This window comes from Chamaea fasciata, unplaced genomic scaffold (assembly GCF_029207755.1).
Source record: "Chamaea fasciata isolate MVZ Bird 193981 ecotype frontalis unplaced genomic scaffold, bChaFas1.0.hap1 SCAF_4, whole genome shotgun sequence".
In the NCBI taxonomy this organism is placed as follows: Eukaryota; Metazoa; Chordata; class Aves; order Passeriformes; family Sylviidae; genus Chamaea; species Chamaea fasciata.
In genome coordinates, this window is record NW_027094089.1 from 76285364 (window position 1) to 76304548 (window position 19185).

Sequence of the window (19185 nt, forward strand, 5' to 3'; positions counted from 1 at the left end):
GAGGAGCTGGGTTTGGTATCTCAAAAATCCAAGTATTATTCTCAGCTGTGGAGGGCTGCAAAGGTGTTGTGTAACATCTGGTTGGATTAGGCCAGTGCTGCTTTCAGTGTTTACTTCCTTGTGCAGAAATGGGGGCTGAGGTGGAGTTAACAGCAGCTCAGAGGTAGTTTGGATATTTGCATGAGAGTCCCTAGACTGGGGGAAGGGAGGACCACATTGTTTGGTGTGTGGTACAGAAGACATTGGACAACGTATTACAAGCTAGAAAACCACTTCCTTACCAACATGTGCTAGCACATGACTGGATGTGTGGGCATAGCCACTGCAATAAGCTGGGGAGGTGGGGGGCAATGTGCCTCTGTGCACTGCTGGGTTTGGTTTCTACCAAGCCATATTTGAAACAGAGCTCAGGGTTCTCTTCAGCTCTGTCTGGGCTGCTCATAAAATATATGCTGACCTGTAAATCAAAATTGAGGGTTTTTTTGTTGTTGTTGTTGGTTTGGGTGTTTTTTGTGGTTTTTTTTTTGGTTTGTTTTTTTTTTTTTTTACAAAGCAATGGTATTTTTTCTTAGTTTGTTTAGTTGGTTGTTTGGTTTGGGTTTTTTGTTGGCTGTTTTTTGTGGGACAGGTGATTATTTGCAAAGCTTTCTATTTTTGTGGCTTTGGCTAAACGAACAATGATTTATTCTGGAAAGGAGATCTTGTTTCTACCCTTTCTCAGTATTTCTAAGACCTTAAAACAGACTATCCAAAATCTGTAAAGGCCTGATTCGCTCCTGCCCCAGCAGAATTATTTTGCCCTCACCAGGGAGCAGTTGTCCCCTTTGCTGCACCTCATCCCCCTGACTTCCCTCTCTGCATTGGCCTTTCTTCCATCAAGTGACATTGACCTGTCACTTGCTGTGCTCTGAGTTCCTGGCAGGGAGAAGAGTCAGTGCCAGGCAAACACACAAATGTCCTTGCTGTGGAAACTGCTGTGCATATATCTAATGTATCTCTCTCAACTCAAGGTTTGCTGGAGAGATAAGATGCTTTGTGGTTTGTATGTGCTGTGGCCCCTCTCCTTGTGTCTCTGATGGCAGGCCTTGCTTTCTTTCAGTGGAAATGGCTGAGAGACAGAACTGGGCTGTCTGCTGCCTCTCTGTAGTGCCTGAAAAGCAAAGGCAGAACTGGCCAGAGTCTCTCAGCTGCAGAGGCTGCACAGAGTGGTTTTAAGTTTAGTGGTGAGATAGAGCTCAAGAATTTGGCTTTGAAGACTGAAGCATTCAGGGCAGCTTGTAGGAGAGAGCAAACCACCTGAAAAAGTTGACCTGAGAATTTTTTTTCATTTGTTTTTAATCCTTTATGCATTGCCCATGAATTTGTCTCCACTAGAACTGTCTGAGGGATGTGTTTGAATGCTTGAACACCTGCCTTTGAACTGAAGAATACATTTCTCTCATGGCTTATGGAAAACACTTGCATTCCTTAATGTCTTTGATGCTTTTTTCAGAAAGTTTAAGCACCCCTTTCCAACCCTTCCAATCTGAAAGCTTTGGGTGGAAAATTTTGGGGCAAAAAGCTCAAACTTTCTGGTTATCTTCAGAACTATGAATCCATTCCGTGTGTGTGCTTGTGTGTTGAAGCAGACATTTTCTATCTTATGCAGTAGTTTTTCCCCTGTACAGATTAGAGTCCAGTATCAACATTTTTTTTTTATTATCATACTGGCTACCAATATGCTACTGCATTAAAAAAAAAAGCTTGATTAAAGCAGGCATTCTACCAAATGGTGACCTGTAAATTTGGTGGAGTGAACCATTCAGGCTCTTGAGGTGAGAGCTGTTCCCTAACTCCACAGCAACCAGGAACTGAAACTGTCTTTGCTGTTGTGTTTTTGGCCCTTGGCTTCATATTGATTTACCCTGTAGAGGAGGGTAGACTAAACCAGTCACCATGTTTCTGGGAATAAATTAAGAGTTTTCTTCTGCAAGGCTTCAAAGCTTAGAAGCATGGATTATCAGTTAGCATGAAATGAATGCCAGTTATCTGCACCTTTATGGCACTTTTCAGCAGACAGTTTAGCAAATCAGCTAAGTATGCCTGTTTCTCAGTATCATCATACGAAGTAAGGGAATATTAACATTTTAGAGATGGGAGCCTGCTGTATTGGGTGAGGCAATTATGTGGCTGGATGCCATCTTGTCAACCAGAATTCATGTCTCTTGCTTTCAATCCATTGCTGTAGGAACTGTGTGCCCCTCTCTCCAAGGCAGCAGTTGTTGGCGCTCCTGCCTCTCTGTCCTTCCAGCCCTCAGCCTGCAACTCCTTGTATGATTAGACAATGAATATTTCTCCTGAAACTGGATTTAGTTCTAGCTCCTAAAAGGGAAGTCTGTAAGGAGAACAAAGTGAGCTTTGCTCAGAAACTGGCATGTGGAGGTGATGTTTCACATGTTCCTGTGCTTCAACCAATTGCCATGCCCTGATGGGCTGGACTGCAGCAAGATCCAAGCACAATCCCTTTGTCCATCCCTCCTTCCTGCTTCCCCTCCCTCCCTCCACCCCCAAGGAGGCTGCCCTACTCTTTTTTTTTTTCTTTCCTCCTCCCCCCGCCCCCCATCCTCCCCAGCTGTATAAGTTCCTAATCAAGCTGTCCTTGCATCAAAGGACAGCTCAGGCGACACGGAGCAGGGCCCACAGCAGCAGAATGGCTCACAGCATCTTGGGGCTCCTGCAGCCCTTGCGAAGGGGACTGAACGCGAGCAAATTTCGCCTCATTTTTCTTTGTGGTGTGACTGAGCAGCACCACAGCCCAGCAAAGTGGTGGTCAGAAAGGAGCTTCAGCTCCACGCCTGGGTTCCAGGATGGCACTGGGGAATCAAGGTGAGTCAAATGTTGTCCGAAGGGATGGGCATGCACCTCTGCCTTGCCCTGTGACAGGAGGAGGAGAGAGGCCAGCAAAGCCTGTGAGAGATGAGACCATCACCTTAGGTGAGTAGATGCTGATGGAAGGAAGATGGTACCAGGACTCTTGCTGTTCCAGAGGCTGTGGAGACCTGTCAGAGGTGCTAGTCCTGCCTCCAGAACTGTGGGGGCCACAGCTAGTGGCTGGGAACCAGCTCGCGAAGGTGACAGAGGTACAAGAATCCATGGGCCCATTTCCACAGCAGGACCTACTGCATGCTCCCTGCCAGCCTTTTCTCTCTCTGCTTTAGGGATAGTTCAGGAAGAGATGGTAAAATAAATGTAATTTGTGTATCTGCTAGACTAGTATGATCTGGGTCAGGCTGTAATCTGCTAGGCATTGGGGGAGAAATTCAACCAACACTGCAGAAAATACAATAAACTACTTTGCTATCTGACCTCAGAGAAAAGTCATAGTGATAACCTTGCTTGGTGGGATTTATGAAGACTCATTATCAATGCGATTTCTTTCTAATTGGTTTGTTGCTTATGAAATTATCTCTGGAAGTACTTGTAGGCTTCTTGCTGGTTTGTAGGGCCTTGGAAAGTATCTTGTAGAGAAAACATTGACGGGGAAGAGCTACTTAACTACTTTCTTGAAATCTCCTTTACCTCCTGTGTCACAAAAGGTTTGAGGTTTTGTTTTTGAAAAAGGAATAATCAGCTGGCATACACTGAATTTGCAGTATTGTATTTATCATTCCGGTAAGATCTTTCCAAACCTCTGACCATGTATCCTGTGACAGTGATGCCATTGTAAAATAGTTCAGAATAAACAAACCAAAATTTAGTCTAACCAATTTTAGCTTTTTTTTTTTAATTATTTTTTTATTTTTATTTTTATTTTTTTGGTCTTGGTTCAATATTACTTAACAAAATGTGAAAGCAATTTTTTCATAGTTTCAAAAACACCAATAAACAAATCCAAAAATAAATAAAATAGAAAGCTGCAGGCTTTGTTTCCAGCTTTACGAGCCCAAAAGCAGGAGTCTTTCAGATGAGACTTGAGCCTGAGACTGATTTGAGTGGGATAAAGACAATGAGACAGGTATGCAAGTCAGTCTGTTACTGAACTGAACAGTGAAAACAGGGAGTCATCAGACTGGGTTTATGTCCCCAACAGAGGGACCAATCCTGAGAACACAGCCAAATACCTTAAATGTTCCCTTCAACCAGCATAGAGGGAAGCTGCTTGAAGGTGCTCTCTGCATCATGCTCAGGAGTACTTGGCATCATCCCTGCTCTTGAAAAGAGTGAACTCTGCTGCCAGGCTTATCCAGAGTCATGCAGGGTCAGAAGTCACAATATCATCTGTCCTTCCTTGTACCTAACTGGATAAACTGTGTGCTGTCCCTGGCTGCAGCTTGGCTGCCTTGGGGCCCACGTAAGTGGCAGCAACAGCCAAAGCAAGGTTGGAACTCAGAGGAACTGCAGAGAACTGGATTTGTGGGAGGTTGGTGCAGAGATTCTCCTGTAACTAATGTTGGCTAAAGCTCTAGGTGCCTCAAGGATAACAGGAATTAAGTTCTCTGACGATAAATGTGTGGACAGCTTTGGGGATTTTTGGATCCAGCAGTCTCTGCAGGCAGGCATCTCTCATTATCCAGCTAAAAAATCCATTCGGTTGCAGCACTAAGTGGAATTCTATCACTTTACCATTTCTACTGTGTAACAAATTATTTCACCCATAAACTAAACATGGCCTAGAAACATGCCAATTTGCATGTTTCCTATACAAACTGAATAAATTACTCTGATCCATCAAAAATGAGGATGATGGTTCTATTTTGTTTTGACATTTGAGGACTAGTCTTCAAATTGCGTATTTGCAAAGAAATATGTGTAGGTGTCTTCTTGAAGGGGATTGTGGTGTATGTTGTCAGTCTGATGAAAGGGAAGCTTCTGCCACTGGAGAATGCTCTGGGCTTTGGGATGATGGGCACTGGGCAATGCCAGACTGAGAGTTACTGGGCAAAAGGCCCAACCACCTCCAGAGTGCTGCCTTCTTTCAGCACAGAAGGTGAGACCTTTGGGTAACTGACCTCCTATAGCTAAGTGAGCATTTGGTATGTACACTAAGAAAAAACCAATGCTTGCTCATGTGCTTCCTCTGGCAAATATTACAGTCTCAGGACAAACTGTGTTGGTGAGAAATCCTGAACAATGCTGTCAGGATAGCAGCCTTCTCCAGACTGGTGTGAGAACTTGGTAAGGAGGAGATGAACTGAATGCTGTTTCCCTTTCATTTGTAGATGTCCTTTCTGCAAGTTATCGTTAAGAGAAGCTGATGTTCATGTTCCTAACTCTTGGCCAGATTAAATCCTGCAGGCTGTCAAAATAACTAGCAATTTTTCCTGAGCATGGATCACATTAGCTCAGCGGAAGTTACTCAGCCCAGTAGCTCTGTAAGCTGGGCATCTCTCACTGCAAGAAGGCTCCCTGTGGCGGGGTTAAGGAAAGGAGTGGACACTCCATGGAAGAAAAAACAGCAGAAAAGGAACAATCATAAAGTTATTCCCTTGGGAAGGGAAGGGGAAGCAAAACATGAATGGTAACAGCCCTTCTTGCTGGATTAGTATCTGATCCTGAGCACTCTGCTTGTCATTGCATCACTCTACCCAGGATTAACATCCCAGGCCTGGGACTTGCGTGCTTCCTCTGCCAGCCAGTTCGAGCAGGGGCAGCATGAGCAGAGCACTAGCACTTGTTTGTGCACAGACAGACATTTATTCTCTGGGCTGTTTGATAAAGTGGGAAATATTTTGGTGCAACTCAGATTTGCCTGCCACTGAGAGCTGATAATTTGAATTTTTTCTCATGTGCATGGTATTTTTCCTTCAAGAAGGTGTTTGCGTGCACATTTCCCTCTAAGTGTCATATCCCTAGCACTTAGCCAAAAGACCTCAATTGTGGATGTGCAGAAAAGGGTGGACTCCTCTGATTTTTCCAAATTTGTCTTACAGCTCTAAGGATCAGGTGACAGTGCATTTTATAAATCGGGATGGAGAGCAACTTACGACCACAGCCAAAGAAGGGGAGAGTTTGCTGGAAGTGGTAGTCAATCACAACTTGGCCATTGATGGATTTGGTAGGTGTTGCAGCAAATGTACATGTGCTGTTAGGGCCAGTGGGTACTTAGGAGTAGTGCAACAGTACATATGCCACTGTGTTCTGCCAAAAACCATGGACCAGCTTCCCTTCCCCACCAACTGCTTGCTGTGTGGCTCACCATACTGAGATGGCAGTGTAACCTCATAAGGTCACCACTGGCATTCCAGCAGCCTCTATCAGTGTTTTTGGCTGCACAGAGCTGATGTAAAAATTTGAAAAGTGATGGTGATTCTCCCAGAGAAGAGGCAGGCTGGAGACTGCACCCATCTGTTGTGTTTCCTAGCATCTCTTTTGACATGCTTCAGGTCTGTTAAAGGGTGTTTTCTCACACTGTTCCTAAAGATGGTCTCTCATCCCCCAATTTTTCCTGATTTGCTCTCATTCCCTTGTTTCTCCTCCAGGTGCCTGTGAAGGGACATTAGCCTGCTCTACCTGCCACCTCATCTTTGACAAAGACTCCTTCCAAAAGCTTGATGCCGTCTCAGATGAAGAGCTAGACATGCTGGACTTGGCATATGGACTCACTGACACGTAAGCATCCCTGCTGACCACAGCAGATCCTCAAGCCTCTAAGTCAGATTCTCACCATGTGGCACTTCTTTCCAAGGGGACGGGGCTTGGTCTGTATTACAGCTGTGCCTTAGAGAGAGGTGCTTTCTCTTGAGGCACAGCAGATCTTTAACAGGAGCTTTAGTGAAAGCCCATGCTGAACCAGACATCCCAGTGTGGGTGGGAAATTTCTCCCTTTACTTTGGGATCAGAGGAGCCTCACTTCATGTTTTCTTCTCAGATCGCGCCTTGGCTGCCAGGTGTGCGTTAAGAAGTGGATGGATGGTCTGACAGTGAGGGTCCCCATGGATGTGTCGGACATGAGGAGGCAGCTGGAGGTTGGAAAGCAAAGCAAACAGTAACTGGAAACGACTGCTGCACAGCCTACATCCTCATTTAGGCGTGGCAGGGTACTTAGCTTTTGGTCGACACTATTGCTTTTTGTGGCTGGCTTGCAGCAGGTCATAAAAGTCTGATTCAGTATAAAAGGCGTGTTTGGCAAATCTCTTATTTAAACAAGGCATCATGCTTAATAGGGTCTTTGGTACGTATTTTAAGTGCTTAAATGCTCTGCTGAACACAACTGGATTAAAGTGTGTGGATTTATATCTCCCTGGGTGGGTGTCAGTAAATATCTCTGCTGTATGTGATTTGCTTTCTCCTTTGAAATTTTAGAATTCTGCTATTCTGAGTAATGGCTGAGAGTTTTGCAAGACTTTTCTCTTTAAATGTGGAGCAGGCTTTTCCAATTTGGGAAGCTTAAGAAGAGATGGCTGTTTGCAAGTCAGTGTACTGCTGGGCTTGGTGATGTAGGTGACTTGAGTTTGGTCAGCAAGAGTACACTGAGGACATTTATGTGCTGACAGTTCCTGTAGGCAGAACTACTTCTACAAACTTGAGATGTTTTAGGTGCCTGAATTGTTCTGTGCTGGGAGCAGCCACTTTCTCTAAATGTTAATTTTTCTCATTGCTGTACTATCCCACATGTCAAATAAAATTCTAATAATGAGCCTTTTAGACCTACTAGATGTACTGTTCTGGTACCATAAGCCTGGCTGGAAGAGAATGAGTTGAATGGAAATTTGGTCGGCTGCATTAAGGGCAGCACTGCCAGCTGATCAAAGGAGGTGATTGTCCTGCTGTACTCATCACTGGTACGGCCTCACCTGAAATACTGCATGTTGTTTAAGGCACTGAATATAAAAAAGACACTATTCTGTTAGAGAGGGTCCAGAGCAGGACCGTGAGCATGATGAAAGGTCTGGAGGGAGAGGCCTTATGAGGAGTGGCTGAGGTCACTTGGTTTGCTCAGCCTGGAGGAGACTGAGGTCAGACCTCATTGTGGTCTTCAACATCTTCACGGAGGGAAGCCGAGGGGCAGGTACCAATGTCTTCACTCTCATGACCAGTGACATGACTCGAGAAAATGGCATGAAGCTGAGGCAGAGGAGGTTTAGACTGGATCTTGGGAAAAGGTTCTTCACCCAGAAGGTTGTTGGGCACTGGAACAGACTCCCCAGGGCAGCAGCACCCAGCGTGTCCGAGTTAAGAATTGTTTGGACAACACTCCGGGGCACATTATGGGATTCTTGGCATGTCCTGCACAGGGCCTGGAGTTGGACTCGATGATCCTGAAGGGTCGCTTCCAGCTCAGGGTATTCTGTGATTGATGAGGTGTCGGTGTGACCCTGGGGCCCAGGCCGCGGGGCTGCTGTGGCGGCGCTGTGGCGCCAGGGGGCGCTCGGGGGCGGCGGCTGTGAGGAGGAGGAGAAGGAAGAGGAGTGGAAGGCGTCCGCGGCGGCGGGGCCGCTGCTCCGTGCCCGTCCCTCCGCCTTCCTCTGGCACTGACCGGTGCCTGGCCTGTCTCGGGAGCCACAATTGCCATTTGTGTCTAATGGTCTCTGTGCGCCTCCATGCCTTCCTGCTGCTAACACCAGCCCTGCCACGCCTGGCATGGCCTGGTGTCCCTGTGGGCGCAGGCACAGGTGATGAGTGACACTCCGTGAATCCTCTCAGTAGGCTTTGTCTTCTTCTCTGATCCTTTATGCAAAAATCGGTACAAATGTTTATCTGTCGGAATTTTATCCTTAGCAGAAGGGTACCTGCAGGAAATATTTCCTGGCATGGGCTAGAACCATGTGCTGTAGGAGGTGATGGCAGCAGGGTGGATTTTTGCAGGGTCCCAGTCCTCTTTGTGGACCACAGGAGTGGTGATGTACTAAGGACTCAGGCTTGTGACTGGCATGTGACAAGGGTAGCCCTTTGCTTTGTCATACATCAGAAAATCCTTCCAGGCTGTGCCTGTTTCTCCCAAACCTCCTCCAACTTGTCCCAGGTTTACTGTAAAAAAAGCAAAGAAAATAAATATGGATTAAATGAAAGCAGTTGAGCCATCACCTTCAGTAGCACTTCAGGTCTCTCCTACTTCCTGATGCCACCACTTGCAAAGCCAAGGTGTTCTGGAGCTTTGCAGCCCCACTCTCAAGCCCACACCTTGTTGTGAGCTTGAAGCTTGACCCCTGGCTGCTGCTGGAAGCTGTCAGCTCTCTGCACACATCCTGGCAGGATGGCAAGGGAGGGAGCAGCTTCTGGCTTGGAAAGGTTCCTCTTCAGTGTGTGGATAACCTCTGAAGAAAGAGCTGTTAGCATTGAAATGGACGAGTCAAAGTACCCCGTGTTACTCTGGTGGGGCTGTCTGTCCCTCGAAGGTGCCATGGGATAATGGAGAAGCCTCTGCACAAAGAGGTATCTGCAAAGGATGAGGGAGATTACGTCTTGGAAGACTGGCTTTCCTGGCGGTTGAAACATCAGAAATAGAAGTGGAAAGTTTAAAGTAAACTACAGCTGCCTCAGGCACTTCCATCACGTTTCTGTCAGCCTGCAGGATAAGGAAAGAAATCTTATATCCTGAGCAGAAATAAGACGAGGCTGAACTGCATGAGTCATTTCTCTTCAAGGCAGATGAGCTGGACTTGTTTGGCCTTGGTCTAAATTGAGAGCAGGCCCTCAAGGCTCCTTGCTTCCTGGATGGTGACCATGTAACATGACTTCCCAAGAGCCTGCATCCAGTGGGGCATTGAGTAGGGGTTTCAATATGTGACAGGCCAGCGTGGTCTAAATGACATGAAAAAGGGCAGAGAAAGAAGGGAAACCTCTTTGTGTCACATTAAGGGAAAGTGTGGCCTTTCTGGGGCAGGAAGCCAACCAAGTGTCTGTGTACTTGTTATTTCTTGTTGCAAGCAAGCTGGGGGCTGTGGAACATTTTCAAGATTGGTCTCTGAGTTGCATTGTCTGGCTCATGGAAAAGGAGGATTACAAATTTCCAAGCCCAGAACTCTGGTTTTGTGCTACGTTTTGTAGGATTTTGTTTTGTTTAAAATAAAGAAAAATGCTATAATACAGAGCTGGGTTAGAGTGAGGAACTGTGCCCACATTAGGCAGCCTAAGATAAGGCAAGGAAGACTGTGTGTTTTTCCCTGCCTCTTTGCTTAGTGTTTCTCTAAACTAATCTCCTTCTAAGTTTTTTGTGATCCTTTCAGGTGATGCAAATTGTGAGCTCTTACTCTGCATTTGGTTCAGGTCCCCTTTGTTTGACCTGAACCCAGCCACTGAGTTTACAATCTGTTAATATGTTTAGAACACAGAATCATCTCTCTTCCAAGAATAGGCAGACTTTTCTTACAATATTTAGTGCTGTTTCACCTTCTTGAAAAGACAGGAATAATGACTAGATTTCTGTGGTGGCAGAAGTCTTCTTGCCAGTGTGGCAGACCTAGGCTGGGAGGTGAGTGTGTTTCGCAGCAGTTCAGTGCAATTGCCACCACCCTGACACGAGGGAGAGGAGAGCAAGAGCAAGGGAACAAAAGGTGACAAAATCACAACAACAACTTGTGTGTCTTCATTAATAACAGTTACAGCTCTGGAAAAAAAGACTGTGGATACCTTGTTACTGTTCATGTGTGAGGTAAATTCTGGTGGTGGTGGAGTTGTGTTATGATTATATACACCTTTCATTATACAAGGGCCACAAAAGCAATCTGGGACAGAGAGTGCCACATCTGAGAGTTAAACACCCTTCATCTAACAAAACAAATTCTATACACCTTGGAAAGTGGGCTCCGGGCTTCCCCCTGTTTCCCTTGCCCTAGTATTTGATCTGGGCTTGGAATGCTGGGTCAGGTTCCTGTCACTGACCCTCTCAGGCACCTGGCAGATGAGTGGAGAGATCTGACACTAGACAATTTTACAGAGGTGGATTTCCCCTCTCTACAAGGACTGAACCATGGCAGCTGTCATGCAGCTCCAGCTCTGGCTATTTGCGGACACTCGGAAAATACTTGCAGGGATACTTCCTCCACAAGCACAACCTTTCAGTCATTAGGATTCACGGACAACGACTGGGGCAGAGCGATCATGAAATTAAAGAGTTCTTGATAACTGGTGAAATCAGGAGGAACACCAATAAGACTCTTACATTAAATGTCCAGAGGGCGGACTTTGGCCTATTTAGGAGACTTATTCAGACAGTTCCTTGGGAAGCAGCCCTTTAAAACAAAGGAGTTCAGGAAAGCTGGGTGTTCTTCAAAACAGAGATATTGAGGGCACAGGAACAGACTGTCCCGGTGTGCCAAAAGATGAGTTGACAAGGCAAACGCCCAGCCTGGATGGGCAAGGAGGTTTTGGAGGAACTCAGGAATAAAAAGAGGATGTATCATTTTTGGAAGGAGGGTCGGGTCCCTCAGGAGGTATTTAAGGGGGCTGCTAGAGCATGTAGGAAAAAAATTAGGGAGGCCAAAGCTCAGTTTGAACTTAAAATGGCGACTTCTGTAAAGGATAATAAAAAATGTTTCTATAAATATATTAATGGTAAAAGGAAAGGTAAGGCCAACCTTTGTTCTCTATTGGATAAGGGAGAGAACTTAGTAACTGCAGATGAGGAGAAGGCAGAAGTGCTTAACGCCTTCTTTGCCTGAGTTTTCAGTGGGAAGACAACTTGCCTTCAGGACAACTGTCCTCCTGGGTTGGTTGATGGTGTCCAGGAACAGAATGGTCCCCCCATTATCCAAGAAGAGGCAGCCAGAGAACTGCTGAGGTGTGTGGGTACTCATAAATCTATGGGCCCAGATGGGATCCATCCCAGGGTGATGAGGGAGCTGGTAGATGAGCTTGCAAAGCCACTCTCCATCATTTACAATCAGACCTGGCTCACTGGTGAGGTTCCAGATGATTGGAAACTGGCCAATGTGTCACCCATTCACAAAAAGGGTTGGAGGGAGGATCCCAGTAATTATAGACCAGTGAGCCTGGTCTCAGTACCTGGCAAGGTAATGGACCAGTTTATACTGAGTGTCATCCTGCAGCACCTACAGGATGGCCAGGGTCTCAGGCCCAGCCAGCAGGGGATTAGGAGAGGTAGGTCATGTTTGACCAACCTGATCTCCTTTTATGACCAGGTGACCCTCCTGGTGGATACAGGAAGTGCTGTGGATGTTGTCTGTTTGGACTTCAGCAAGGCCTTTGACACGGTCTCCCACAGCACGCTCCTGGAAAAGCTGGCAGCCCAGGGCTTGGACAGGAGCACTCTTCGCTGGGTTAGAAACAGGCTGCAAAGCCGGGCCCAGAGAGTGGTGGGGAATGGTGCTGCATCCAGCTGGGGACAGTCACCAGTGGTGTCCCTCAGGGAGGTCTGTGCTGGGGCCAGTTCTGTTCAATATTTTCCTTAATGACATGGATGAGGGGATTGAATCTTTCATTAGTAAATTTGTGGATGACACTAAGCTGGGAACTTAGTGTGTCAATCTGTTGGAAGATAGGATGGCTCTGCAGAGAGATCAGGAACAGCTGGATGGATGGGCAGAGTCTAACAAGATGAAGTTTAATAACTCTAAGTGCTGAGTCCTGCACTTTGGCCACAATAACCCCCTGCAGCATTATAGGCGGGGGACAGTGTGACTGGGCAGTGCCCGGGAGGAAAGGGACCTGGGGGTTCTGGTCAGCAGCCAGCTGATCATGAGCCAGCAGTGTGCCCAGGTGGCCAAGAGGGCCAATGGCATCCTGGCCTGGATCAGGAATGGTGTGGCCAGCAGGAGCAGGGAGGTCATTCTGCCCCTGTACTCGGCACTGGTCAGGCCACACCTCGAGTGCTGTGTCCAGCTGTGGGCCCCTTAGTTTAGGAAAGACATTGAGATGCTTGAACATGTCCAGAGGAGGCAACAAAGCTGGTGAGGGGCTTGGAAAACAAGCCATATGAAGAATGACTGAGGGAGCTGGGGTTGTTTAGCCTGGAGAAAAGGACACTCAGAGGTGACCTTATCACTCTCTACAACTTCCTGAAGGGTGGTTGTAGACAGCTGGGGGTTGGTCTCCTTCTCCAGGCAGCAACTGACGGAACGAGAGGACACAGTCTCAGGCTGCATCAAGGGAAATATAGGTTGGATATTAGGAAGAAGTTTTTCACAGAAAGAGTGATTAAATACTGGAATAGTCTGCCGGGGGAGGTGGTGGAGTCACCATCCCTGAATGTGTTAAAAAAAAGACTGGATGTGGCACTTGATGCCATGATCTAGTTGAGGTGTTATGGCTGGGTTGGACTCGATGATCTTGAAGGTCTCTTCCAACCTACACATTCTGTGATTCTGTGTGATTCTGTATTTCTCTTTTCCTTCACCTGTTCACTGAGTAAGAGGATTGTCTCTCTGACAGATACCACCATAGAAAACTCTTATGTAACTTTCAAATGAACCATCCCAAACCTTTTTGAGACTTTTCCCACTGTTTTCTTAAAACAACCTGTCAAACAACAGCAAACTAAGCTCAGCTGGCAGTGTCACAACCCTCTTAAGTCCCATTACATCTGTGGCACTTCTGAGCATGGCTTTGAGGGATGCTTCAGGAATCCACAGGCTGCATCTCTTAGGTCATCCTTACCAGCAGCCTGCTTAGCACATCCCTACCTAGAATTCCCCAGACTTAATTCTGCTGGAGTGCAAGGGCCACATACTCTGCTGAGTGGGAGCTCGGTGTTTCTCTGAGCCAGCATTGGTGATGAAGCCTGCAGAGTTTCAGTGTATGGACTGACAACTTTCTGGCCAGATGTGACTTTGCTTCAACATCTACACAACAACATTTCTGACAACTTCCACGACTCCTTGACCGACCTCGTGCTAAAACCAAGCCCCACTCAAGCCCCTCTAAGCATGACTAGGAATTTGGCCAGTTGCCTCATCCACACTGCCTCCAGAAAGGGGTATCAGCATTGACAGAAAATTGTCAACTTTCACTAGGACTGAAACTCCAACTACTGAGCTTCTCCCAGAGGACGCAGAACATTCACAGCCCTGTTGAAGTGACATTACTGAAATCTTTTATTGAACTGTGTCTCTGTCAAATTCTAACTTTGGAGAAGGTATGAGAAGAAAGAATCACTGCGTAATTAATTCCAGAAAAAAGCAATCTTGGGCTTAAAATGTTACACATGCTGTCTGTCAGTGAATGCTGGACTTTGGACTCTGGGCTCCAGCTGCTGATTTTGGAACCCAGCCTCAGCCAATAATGGATGCATGCTATGAGCTAGATCAGACCAGACAACAGATGAGCAGGGTGAAGCGGCAGTGATTTCTGGAATGAAGGTGAAAGATTTTTGTTGTGATGAACAGTAAATAATGGTGGGTTTTGTGCAAGTGTAAAGATTTTTAACTAATTTATGTTTAGCTATCCCCATTCTCCAGTCATCCATGCACATCAGCAGCTGACTGGAGAAAATAAAGCAATGTTTCTCTTTTCCTGCTATATAAAAAGAATGGAATGACCCTGTACAGGTCAGCTGATTCACGGACAGGGTGAGTCTGGTGGTGCTCACTGCACTCCACACCCAGCCAGTGAAGTCTCTTCCATCAGAAAAGGGCATAAAGAAAACACAAGAACAGTTCCCCCACCTCCCACCAAAATGAGTATTGAACCCCATCAATACATACACATTAATATCTCTTTACACTTGTTGCCCCATGCAGCCTGCTAAATTCTTCACACCCTGATCATACATTACAGAATATTTTCTGTTGCACGTACACACACACAAAAATTTAGTTCTTCCATATCCATCCCCTTAGACAAATGTCTCTTCTGCAAACACTGCTGTGTCATGCTCCTCCTCTGCCAGAGGCTGGCTCCTGAGCCACTCCACCCTGCTCCGGAGGAGTTCCTTCTCCACCGCTTCCGCCTCTGCTGTGGGACAGGGCTTGGTTTCATCATGCTTGAAATAGTCCCTGATGGTGTTTCGGATGGAGTCAGGGAGGATGATGCGGGTGGTGTGGCTGAATGTGTCAAAGCCCTTGCTATGTGTTGGCGCCTGCGCCATTTCCATTGGTTGTCTCTCCAGTTCCTCGGGAGCTGAGGCACTCTGGGGGCTCTCCCTGTGCTCGGCCTGCAGAGGTGGGACCGTTGGTTCATGGTGGTGGCGTCTGGAGATGGACTGCAGGACAAGGGGGGTGTTCTGCCCATAGAAAACTGTCTGGGGGATGTGGACCCTCACAGTCTGCAAGCTCTTGGACAGGCTCTGCTCACTGCTGCTGCTGGGTGAGCCTCTGCTGCTGGTGTTTGTCACAGATCTCTCCTCTTCTCCCACTTGAGAACCCCAAGAGCTTTCTTTATTTGGGGCCACATAAAAAGTTATCTTGGTGCGCTTCAGGCTTTCCTGGCTCAGAGGGCAGTTATCAGTGCCTTTGATTTCTATGTTCTTCACTGTCTTCTCCCTGTGTTGCTGGTGGCTGACCTGTGGGGATGTCTCACTGGATGGACTGGCAGCTGGGTACTCAGGGCTTTGCTCAAACTCTTTGGTATAATCCTGGCTCCTGAGCCTTGGGCCAGGGTACCCTGAACAACTCAGCTGTCTCTCCTCTTCTTCCCAGTCAGTGTCAGTGAATGGACTTCCCATGGCAGCTCTGCTAACACATGGAAAACTTTTCTGCTCTTCAGAGCAACGAATGCTCTCTCCAGCCTTAGGTTCATCCTCATGAAAACTGTCCAGATTGCACAGATGTAAAGGCACAGGAGATGTGAAGGATTTGTGCCACTCTTTTTGGAACCTCTTGGCAGCTGTGGGAGACACAGCACGAAGCCTGGCAGAAGTGCCAAACATGAATGGGAGGGATGAGACATCTGTGGGGCTAATGGCTGAGGACTCTGAGCAGTAGGAGAAAGCACTGTCTAAGGAGCTGAGTGAGGAGGCAGATGGGGAGGTGGTAGTAGAGGACAGGCTGGAGAAGCTGGACCTGTTGGACAGACTGGACTTCTGAACGCTGAGCTGCTTCACCCTGGGGGTGGTCTGAGGTGATTGCCACAAGTTCTGCCTGTCCTTATAAACCCCAGGGCTTAGGCCTTCATCAATCAGCTTCTGGCTCTCCATTTGCAGCTGCCTGAGCCTGTGGATGTAGTCTGTGTTGCTGCTCATGATGGTGGCATCGCAGCTGGACTGGCGGGCCACTGGCTCGTGACTCTGCGCAGTTAGCTGGGAGCTGAGGCAGACGCTGGGCTCTGAGGAGCACCGGTCCCTAGCTGGGCTGAGCAAGCGTATGGAGCCGATGGAACAGAAGGAGCCATCCTCCTCCAGCAGCTCATAGCTGTCTGCACTGGCATTGGTCTGGGCTTTGCTTTGGTAGCAGGCTGTGATCTCACTGAACAAGTCCCAGTCTTCCTGATCCTCAAGTAACAAGCTGCTGGGTGCTTCAAAAATGGCGTCTGTTTCAGATTCCAGGTGGTGCTTTGGCCCTTCTGGATCACAAGTGGAAAACTCCAGCTCATCAGAGGAATCATCATGCTGAGCCAAGCCTATATCTGGGGCAGAGGACACAAATTAATTTGTTACCATATATATAATACCTCACAAACAAAATAGGGAAGTTATATCAAGCCCATGGAAAAACAGAGGTGATCCGTCATTCTCACAGGAAATAATAAAAAAACTCTGTCTTGAGGACCAGTTTTCACCACTGGCCTGTATTCATAGGATAGTTAACAGAGACAACGCCATCTCTTTCCATACAAACCATGTGGTTTAGCTTTACAGAACTAACCTGGAAAATACTGCTGGGACATGGCAGTGCTAAGGCTACACTAAATTCTTGCAATGGCTAGAGTAGGTTTAACAGCAGCCACAGAGAAAAACAATCATCTCTGGGGACGCACTGGAGCTTCTGCCCCTCAGCCCTCTGCTTTCTGCTTTGCTATCTCTGCCTGCCTATGCTTGACAGGCCAAGGGGAAAACCAAACCCAACTGGTTTTCAATGCTGTTCCTTAGAAGAAACATGAAGGTAAAGCAAACTCTTTTGTCTGAGGACTTTACCTATTAAAAGTTTTTAAATATTTCTGAAAGATTTACTACCACCAACTTACCCAGAGATTCTGCTGAGTTTTTGGACTTCTTTTTGTCAAGTTTTTGGAACAAGGAAGCAATATCACCCCCAAAAATCTCTCCTGAGTTTTCAATCAGAAACTGCACTAACAAGGCCACCTGGCAAAGACAGGAATTCACAGATTCAGTTTCATGAAAACAGAGCAAGTAAAATCATACCCAGATCCTTCCCATTTTTTTTACAAAGATGTAATTTCCTCAATAAGCTGTTAATGATGTGGCAGTGCATCTGTATGAATACCTGAGGCAAGAATGTGAACTATGAGAACTGGTAGTGTGAGCCAAGTGTAGCACATTCTGCAGTTTTCCTCACTATTGCTTACACCTCATAAGCTACAAGAAAGCATTCCTCCTTTCTGGTTCACTGTTGTGCTCATTGCCCTCTTTGTTCCAGATGAGGCAGCAGTGCCCAATTTCAGCTGCTCCAATTTTCTTGTGCTTGCTTGACCATATAGGAAGTTTATCTGGTGAAGCAATCACTGCTTCCCTTTTCACCCTGGACAGTCTGAGGAGCTAAACCCTCCCAGCATGGGCACAGCTGCATAGAGGGAAGAATGGGGCCTGGATGCCACTCAGTCAGCACAGTCACTGGCCCTATGCCTTTCTTTAGACTACAAAAGGCAGTGCCCATAAAAAGCAGTGAAAGGGGAACACAGAGGTGAGGCCAAACCCGTGGAAGATTACCTTCTTTGTAGACCGTCTCTCCTCTTCAGGCCCAGTGGGACTCGGTAGCCACAGCATATTGGGTGCTATGCAGAGAGCCAGGTTAAAGGCATTCATCTGATTCACTCCAGAATTCTGCTCAATATGATGGAGGACTCCAAAGAGGTGTCTGAGTAAGATGAGGTTGGCCTCTGGAAGCTGGTTGACGAGACTGTTCAGGGAGTGGAGAAAAAGGAAAACAGTGATGTTCATAAACATCTGCTCTTTGAATTCCAGCAGTTGCATCTCAAAGCTTTTTCCCCCTCCAGCCCCTTTGTACTCAGCCTGAGACATCCACATTTCATAATAAGGTGAATCTGTGTCACACCCCTCCACCAACTCATATGAGAGCCACAACTCTGTATCCAAACTGCCCACCTGCTCTGGTGACAGAGCTGGAGGGACAAGGGACTTGGGTTCAGAGCATGTAGGAGCCCCCCACAATGCCTTGACTAAAGACGGACTGTCCAGAGCAGACAGGAGACAGCTCCAGGCCAGCAGTATGCCAGACCATGCCACTGCCACGTCATGTGCAATGGAGAACACGGATAAAAAAGGCCCAGGCTAAATGGTAAGGTTCAAAAGCTGAGCTGAACCATGGTGGAATAAACGGGATATTCAAGAGGAGGCTGATAAACTGCTCATGCTCAGGGCTGCAGTTTCAAAGCAGCAAAGCTGTTTTCAAGGTCCATGTCTCCACCTTGACAGGGCTGTTTTTTTGCAACTGCCAATATGATGGTCAGCCTCATTTCATGCATGTAAGAATAAAGTTATTGTCATTAAAGATCTAATTCTGCTACCATAGATGCAGTCCTGTTGGCTGAATTATTGTGCTTTTTCAGTTCACTTGTTCTGGTAATTTGAGATAATCATCAAAATTTTTAAATGACTTCTTGGGTGTCAGAAATGTTAAGGATGTTAAAAAATGACCATTGTAAAGAACATTTTCTCATCAGTGACACTGGCAATCAGCAATAGCTCCTCCACTGTGGCCTGGATCATTGCCAGTAGTCTCCCAGAAAAATGAAGGCTATTCTTAGAGCCATATGATCCCCCTGTTCCCACCAAAAGAAACTTTTACAAAGGCTTTTACAAACCTTTTGATAGCTTCAATCTTATGTGCCCGATTTTCTGTGTCCACAGCTTCCATCCACAGTCCGTGCATGTCTGAGGATAGAACACTGTCAGGTATATTTCGGAGAAAATCCTGAATTAAATATATATATGCAGAGCAGTCTGGTCAGTTTTGAATTCCTGGTTTCAGTTTCACAATGCATATAGTCACTGTTTATTCATATTGAGCACAAGATAAAACAAGACACTAGACAAACATGTTTATTCTCCCCTCCCATGCCCACCAAGCTGTCTTCCTCAGGCTCTTCTATGGCAGCACTGCAGGATGAACAGCAGCCCTCCTGTTTAGCCCCTTCTCCAGAGCAGGACTGACCTCCAGTCCAGCAGAGGACTCA

General features: G+C 46.7%; 2 protein-coding genes across 4 annotated transcripts in view; one reads left to right on the top strand and one right to left on the bottom strand.

The window, feature by feature from the left end:
- Window positions 1-2659: 2659 nt before the first annotated feature.
- LOC136288986 (adrenodoxin-like) lies at window positions 2660-7623 on the top strand. The gene is made up of 4 exons (XM_066182450.1): window positions 2660-2865; window positions 5910-6034; window positions 6459-6588; window positions 6848-7623. Exons 1-4 carry the CDS (start codon window positions 2690-2692, stop codon window positions 6966-6968), a joined length of 552 nt encoding a protein of 183 aa, XP_066038547.1. The 5' UTR covers window positions 2660-2689; the 3' UTR covers window positions 6969-7623.
- Window positions 7624-13946: 6323 nt separating this feature from the next.
- Window positions 13947-19185, bottom strand: part of LOC136288666 (rho GTPase-activating protein 20-like) — a 29001-nt gene continuing 23762 nt past the window's right edge. For 2 of the 3 annotated variants that reach the window (XM_066182121.1, XM_066182120.1), the window contains exons 12-15: window positions 18814-18923; window positions 17699-17888; window positions 16996-17113; window positions 13947-16437 (exon numbers count right to left, since the gene is read on the bottom strand). In XM_066182121.1, the coding sequence (XP_066038218.1) occupies window positions 14711-16437; window positions 16996-17113; window positions 17699-17888; window positions 18814-18923 (2145 nt within the window). In that variant the 3' untranslated portion in view covers window positions 13947-14710. The remainder of the gene's footprint in view (window positions 16438-16995; window positions 17114-17698; window positions 17889-18813; window positions 18924-19185) is intronic. The other variant, XM_066182122.1, reaches the window with a different exon arrangement.